General features: G+C 40.8%; 1 protein-coding gene across 1 annotated transcript; it reads right to left on the bottom strand.

Annotated features, from left to right (window-relative positions):
• Window positions 1–857: 857 nt before the first annotated feature.
• Window positions 858–6566, bottom strand: cbln1 (cerebellin 1 precursor). The gene is made up of 3 exons (XM_073070059.1): window positions 5998–6566; window positions 5262–5381; window positions 858–3526 (listed from the first exon to the last, which is right to left on the bottom strand). The coding sequence occupies exons 1-3, from the start codon at window positions 6247–6249 to the stop codon at window positions 3329–3331; spliced, it is 570 nt and encodes a 189-aa protein (XP_072926160.1). The 5' UTR covers window positions 6250–6566; the 3' UTR covers window positions 858–3328.
• Window positions 6567–7548: the final 982 nt, after the last annotated feature.

Here is a 7548-nt window from a genome sequence, read left to right as displayed (position 1 = left end):
CCACAGGGAAATTGCCCTGGTTCTCTTACGTCTCAAAACTGAACACAAGACTGGTGAAGGTTTTTGGCAACACCTGCCAAATCGAACAGCAACAAATCAGACAGCACAGACTTAGAGCACCAGACTAGATTCGGCGTTCCTGGAGCCGGTTCAATGATTACATCGGATGTTCAATTTGGAAAGAAGATCTGATGCCCTGGCCGTACTCAAAAACGGCGCTCTTTTCAAATAGTTAGTAAATCCATGTTTCAGTGGCACCGAAGTTAGCCGAATGTGTTGGTCGGGCTGGAATGGTTCCACTCAGATACTGCTAACTCTCGAAAACTCAGTGCAGTACCGTCACAGCCACCTTTTCCCTAGTTTCCCAGAACTACGAGTCTCGCGGCAAGATTCCGCTCGCGAACTCCCAGATCTGCTGAGAAATGTGTACCAACCGGTTGGGAGTTCAGAATTTCAAATGGATAGGATCTCTCGCCAACGACCGATGTTCACGTTCTTAATTAGGTCTCTAATAACAGGATGGTAATGGAAATTGTCTTTCAATCTAACTGAAATTTGGATTAGGATGCTAGACAGGCGTCTCTTGTATTCTCTTCTGGAGAATGTCACGGCATTTTAACCAACACTAATAACGAGATCGCCTATTGAAGAACTGTCCCCCAACCCCCGCCCGACACACACAGAATATCTTAAAGTCTCTATATTAGATCTTACAAAATGGTAGAGCGAGCCATTTAGAGTGGCTGGACTTACTATGTACAACCAACAGCTGGGAGCAATTTAAATCATATTGGAAGGAGAAAATGGTCAAAAATACTAAACAACATTGACGCTTGAATATTGTTTTGTATATTTAATTCGAAGCACAATCGTGTTGATTTTAAAATACATAAACTTTTAAAGGGATGATTATGCAGCGATCGCGCCTTTTTTTTTAAATCAATGCACCTGCAAAAGAATCTTTGCTCATCTAGTATTAATGTTCCCCACGTGAGCCAATTAAGCAGTTCGCTAGCGTAGAGAACTCAGAGTTATTCTGATAAACTGCTGCCAAGCCCGCCACTCCCAGTCTTGTTCCCGATTTCCAAGATTTGCTCATTTTTCATCAAAACGCTTTGGCCCAAGGGTTTCCAACCTGACGTCCGCGAACCCTTCGGTTAATAGTGGGGGGTCCATGGCATAAAAAAAGGTTGGGAACCCCTGCTTTGGCCCGAACACGATGACGAAAAGTATCCTACAGAGTGAGCCTGTTTTCTATCGCGAAAATATGTTCTATTATACAGGTTCTGTAATATTTCCTCCAGAACAGTAGTTTATAGCGTCTGCATATGATCTCAACAGCATAAATACGTCGGGAATTTAAGCGTTAGATTTGCTTGGTCCATTTTACCATAATATCAGGTCCCAAGACGCTTCTGGGGGGAGGGGGGGGGGTGTTACACAAAATTTGTCATCGAGACACAGGAAAAGATGGCAAGAAAGGCGACCAAATGTTTGGTCAGAGGTAGGCTGTCGGAAGCGCCTAGGAAACTAAAATGTTTCGGGAAAGAACTCCAGAGTTAAAGACCTCATCCCAGGGCCACTAATGAACATGATTAATTTGGGATACGCAACGGAAACAATTTCTGAACCAACTCGATCTCATAATTTTCTGCTCTTTTAAGTAGTCAGATATAAATAATTTTACAAAAAAAAATAAAACCTAGTCTATATTCTGCAATAAGAAATCAGTTTCACATAACGCTGCAAGTGGACCGTTACTTGCCTGAGGTGCTATGCTTGAAATGTCACCTTGATAAGCCCAAGAGTGCTCTCCGTGAAGGAAGCACGAATTACCTGAAGCGAGTGAGTATGATGCCCTGCTGATTTATCAAACATCCCATTGCCTCAAGTGATTAAGAACAAAATGGGCTTAAATCTTAAACCGCAGGCACAAATTCGACGAGATTTCTACTAAAATAGCAAATTTAAACAACAATGTTTGTGCCTAATTGTTCGTATGCATTAGAAGAACCCTTTAGTGTTTAAAAACAAATGTACTGCTGCAAAAGAAAATTCAATCACTGAGCCAAACTGTGTTGCCGATTACCGAGCATACAGAACAAGCACGCGCCGATCAGTGTGAAGGTTATGCATACGCAGTGCCAGTGACTGGAATTATACCTCTCATTAAACACAAATTACTAAACACTGAAGCAGGAACATATACAATAATGCATCAACTAAAGCTTTTGTAAGACTGCTTTTGTAAATACCTGCTTTTCTCCGTCCGCCAAACCGCTATTCTAAACGTATTTTTGCAATGGCTATGATAACCTGATATTTTAGAAACAACTTTTAAAGAACACGGCGTTTTGTCCCTAGATTCTGTGCGAACACACACACAGATATATAAGAATAATAAAATATGCGTCTCCAACCATGATTTCTGGTTAACAAAAATAAAAGTTACATTTAAAATTTATTGAAATAAAGCAAAATTCAATTTTATAAATATTCACACATATATTACAGTGCTATTTGTTTTTCATAATTTCTGCTGTTCAATATGGCCACATTATACTGGAACAAAAAACGATAGATATGCTACCAGAACGATTAGCGGCCTCCACAGAATAAACCCAGAATACACTGAACTACTGAAACACAACTAACCGTCCTTGTTTGCTAGATCAAAATTACCATAATTCCGTTTTTTTAAAGTTTATGCTCGGCTATATAGGTTGTTAATCTGTCACAGAATTGAAAATATTGTATCTATAGGATGTAGAAATACAAAGGCAAATGAAAGTATGCTGCATTTTTAGACTGCAACCATCTCTAAGATTCCGCATGGCAGACGTATACAGGCAGAGAGAAGCATGTTTTCTGCTTTCTTACATATTTAAAGAGACGGTATCCTTTTGGCAACCAGTCCTTCATTGAAATATCCCTGCTAAACTTTTCTGTCAGTTTCCCGATTTGGCAGCCTATCCAGACTTTACCTTGAAACTGCTACAAAATCAAAGCCAATGGAATAAATGTAATTAGTCTTGTTAAAAAAAAAAGATAATTTAGCGTATTCATGCTACAGTGTGTTTATCCATCGGCTCATAGAAAGTGATGATCTGGGGATTAACCAAATGTGTAATATGTCCACGAATAATTATAAGGCTGGGGTTATTTTTAATTGGTTTTGGTAGATGGAGGGTACCAAATGGGATACTGTCCCTTTATAATAAGTTTTCTGTGCAGCCTTGGGATGCACTTGCGCTGTTGGGGAAACAAAAAGTTATCAACCCTCTTGTGACAGTATAGGGTTCAGGAAAAAATGCAATGTTGTTTTCTCTTAGAGTGGAAACACTAGGAATCCGGAGAAAGTCGAGTATTTCCACCCTCCCATGAGGTTCCCTCGTTCCAGTTTAAGATAGGCTCGGTCCCCCTTTTCCATCTGAGTCAACACTCCATTGCTGGCGGCTTCTCTTGTCACATCCTGATCTCCGGCAAAGGCTGAGATCAACGGCCAGCCATTCAGCATCAGGCTCACCTGTAGGGAAAGCACACCGTTAAAATTATGTCATCGTGTGTTTGATAAAATAGCGGGTTTAAAGTGAAAATACTGCACAGTTAGCAGAACATTACTAATTATAATCCTAGGCCACCATTTTACTTAATAGCCAGCAATGGTACGAGTGTGAAAAATGTCACAGCTGCAAAGACAAATGAAATACAGAAAATCTGAGAATCTGTAGGTGAGGTCTTAATCATTTAGGTGTGACCCTTTTGGATCGGAAAAGCCACAGCTGAACGTTATCTACCGGAAGAGTGGATAACCTCTTGTACATTTCCGCCATGTACAGTACTGTAATTATTTCAGACTACCAAGTCTTGGCAATCTTCTGCGGTTACTCATAATATACTCAGTATATTAATAAAACGTCTTGTGGTGCATTCTAATTACACTATTCTTTGAGAAGTGAGACTTACTAGGGCACCAGTTAAACCATCCTAACTTCCATCATGATTTGTTTGATAGGATACTTGAGACGAATAGGAGACATTTCTCTCCATCGACAATTTTATTACAGAATTTCAAATACCGCACATTCAATCAACGGCGGTGGTGGCAAAAAGTTTAAAAAATTCCGTAGCATAACTCCACGTTAAAAATGCCAAGCAAACTTGGAATACAGGGCAAAATATATTTTTTTTTCTGCAACTCTAGTGCAGTGTCTTCCTTCTCAATGTTGCACTCCGCTGCCGAATGTGCGGGACTACCCCAGGTCTACGTTACCCATTTGCTTGAAAGCTTGCATTATTTACAGTTGAGATTAGTTCACAAATCTGCTCAGTTCAGCTCGTCCCTTAAATAACCCAAATATTCTGTAATACGGAATTCTCGATTTGCAGATTGTTTTGAGAAGGAAAAAAAGAAATATTACCTTTATTCATATTGAACCAACATGACACTGTGACACGATTGGACCATTCAGCAGAAAGATAGAATGCTTAATAATCCAATGACAATATTTAGATTTCAAATAAAAATTGAGTTCAGTGGAATTTGCAGATTAAAAATATTCTTTTAACTCGCAGCCAAAGCTTGTTTTGACTCCGTTGCTGTCAGAGTGCTCACATACAATATGTCAACATCTCAGACAGTGAAACGTTGCGAAACAGTGGAACAGTGAGGGAGAATCGCAGGTGGGGCCATTCTTGCAGAGCTCTTGAGAATCACCAGTCCACTGAGGACCGTGAAGTTTGCCTATGTTAATTTATATTTGTTTTCTGGACCCATGGAATTGAAAGCTCACCACCATCCGGCAGTGAATGAATAAACAGCCACAAGGGCACGCTGAACTGACCACAACGATTTTGTCGCCGCTGCTTGTCTCGAATTGGAGACGATCTTTAATTAACCTTTCACTTCCAAATACTTTGATAGTTTGTTTTAAACATGGTGTTAAACGATTTCTAAGCGAATTTATAAAAGAAAAAAAAATGCATTAACTCTATGACCTTGCCAGTGCTTTCAGCTCCTCGCATTCGTAAATTCCCCGAGTCTCCCATGAAGACCATAAAGCTTTGGTTAATTTCCCTCACTTTGATCAGCTGGCCTGGTGTCTAATGTATACAGTACGAATGGCTACCCATAAAATCTGATCGTCATGTATGCAGTAAATCGCTGGGTACATTTAAGGCTCCGTTTTCTTTACAGCAAGAACGAGAAACCGTGAAAAAAAAGTCCACGCATTCGATGCGATGACGGCCTGTCTACTAACCTGGATAGTTTGCCGGTTATACACTTTGACCACGTGAAAGTTAAAACTGTAAATTCCTTTCCTTGGAGCTATAAAGGTGCTTCTCTCCGAGTCAAAATTAGAGCCGACATTCACTAGTATCTGAAATCAAACATAACTAATGTCAGCTACCCGAAGCCACTCAGTGGGCTGCCTGAAAACAGATGGCAAGACCAGCGGGAACACGGGGAGAATGGAGGAGATCACAGGCTTGAGAGTTGTGAGAATCATAAACAGCAGTATCTTTCTTCCTCGTTTCACCTCCATTAGTCAATTCCACCTGCATGTTCAATGTCTATTACACAAGTATTAAGTTGGAATTTTCAGTTCTTATATAGATACATTGCTCTCCCATTCCGTCCCATTGCATGCAACTGATCACCTAGTCCCTCGCCGTTCATTTTCAGATATTTCTGCCACTTTACTTCACCTCTTCTTAAACTATCTTACTTCCCCTCGAACTGCTCCTGCCTTTAAACTTGTATTTTCACTGCAAAAAAAGCCTTCCGCAACTTTCTTCAAACTTTGACTTTCGCTCGCCATCTCCCTGGGTGCTTCGTTCTACCTGGTGGAAATGAAGCTGACTGTGCGTGAGGCACCTAAACTAGCCGACCCTCGGGATATCGGAGCTGCCCTGAGGTAACGAGCCAGCACGCTCCAGCTTTCATAAATAAATGCAATACAACTCATTAAATACAGCAGCTTCCGCCCCACTCACATTGTCAAAGTAAATGATCATGGTCCTGTTGCTCATCTCTGAAGGCTCGTGGTTCGTGCTCCTGATGACTGAGAAAGCCACCTTGGCGCTGCCAGATCGCACAGAAATCCCGAGCGCCGTCCCCGTAGGATCCGAGGTGGGATTCGAGTCACAGACCACGAGGCATTTCCCCTCCAGTACGATCGGCTCCGTCTCATTCTGACCGCACACGAGTCCCGCAAACCAAACCATTGCGAACAGCAACTCTAACATGACGAGCGACCACCGAGTTCCACAAAATGTCAATATGCAGCTTGCTCCTTATCTCCTGATCGAATCCAGCTTTCACTCTTCTTGGGAGTTCTTATTATCCCCTCCTGGATTTTTGTTAAATTGCTTTATTTGTTGGAGAGCTCACCTTCTCGCTTTGTGCCTGCGTCTCCTTCTCGCTTTCTTAGTTTATAGCAAGTATTAAATGACCCCTGAAGTGTAAGAAGGGGCCCTGACAAGAAGACGCACAAATGAATACATAGCGCTGCGTCTAGTCCCTGTGTAAATTATTGATAGAAGAGAGATAACAGGCAACAAAAACGAGCCCCACCAATGCCGCCCTGCTCACTGGCTCCGCCGCCTCTCCCTCCTGTCAATCAGCCCGTTCACCACCAATCAGCATTCTGCTGACGAACCCGCGTGACTCCCAGGAGGTAATATAGTTGGAACGGGCAGATCAATTCGAGTCTCTGCATTCAGTTACTGAGTGCGGCTGGGAATATATGAGCGCATCTTTTAAGCACCAGCTCTTGTTCGCTTCTTTGCAAAGGCGTTAATTCTTCACAAGAATACATAATTTCTCTCTAGGCGCACAAGAGCCGTGCTTCGTATCTTTTCTCACACTTTTTAAATAAAAGGGGCAAAGCTAGAACAAAGGATCATTGTTCTGCATTTTTATAATTCGAGTAAAAACAAACGTTTTCATGATTTGGTGAATCCTTTTTTCCCGTTTTCAGCTGTGATATATGTGAATACTATATCTCCATTAAGACGAGGGCTTGTCAACTTAAATCTGTTAGACGACATAAACAGGTCGCAGTCAATTGACATTTGGAAATCCCCTTCGTTTCACCTTTTCGTCTGTAATTAAAATTACGAACACGCCTTTTTTTCTAGAAGTGCATTGGTGCATGCACTACAGTACATGCAATTACCTCAACAAAGAATTATTAAATAAATTCTAGCCAGAATGTCGAATTGATTGCATAAGACAATTTGTTAGATTCGTCAATAGTGTCCAATATGTTAGTTAAATAAAAGAGTAAGATCTAAGTTAAATCAAATATTGTACAGCATGTGTCATAATTAATACACTTGATAAATTTAAAACTGTCTAATTGTGATAATCATCTGAACTGAATTTCAAAAGCCAACAAAGCAAACTAAAACTAAAATTTCCAAGTAAAATGAACCCACATAACTAACTGGTATAAATTGCTTACTTCAGTGAAATTTGCAATATTTGTGGAAGTAAGTAGAGGTTCCCTGGTCTAACATGTAGAACTTAATGTAAAAGTTTGC

The sequence above is a fragment of the Hemitrygon akajei genome, chromosome 17 (assembly GCF_048418815.1).
Source record: "Hemitrygon akajei chromosome 17, sHemAka1.3, whole genome shotgun sequence".
Lineage (NCBI taxonomy): Eukaryota > Metazoa > Chordata > Chondrichthyes > Myliobatiformes > Dasyatidae > Hemitrygon > Hemitrygon akajei.
The sequence above is the reverse complement of the archived record's forward strand: the minus strand, read 5'-3'. Positions and strand labels throughout refer to the sequence as shown.

Bases quoted from the DNA above. Each gene is read 5' to 3' on its own strand.
- cbln1 (XM_073070059.1), bottom strand. From the start codon at position 6,249: ATGTTAGAGTTGCTGTTCGCAATGGTTTGGTTTGCGGGACTCGTGTGC. The intron at 5,382-5,997 runs GTGAGTGGGGCG...GTTTGATTTCAG, and splicing joins TGATCATTTACTTTGACAAT to ATACTAGTGAATGTCGGCTC. The intron at 3,527-5,261 runs GTTAGTAGACAG...CTTTCCCTACAG, and splicing joins ATAACCGGCAAACTATCCAG to GTGAGCCTGATGCTGAATGG.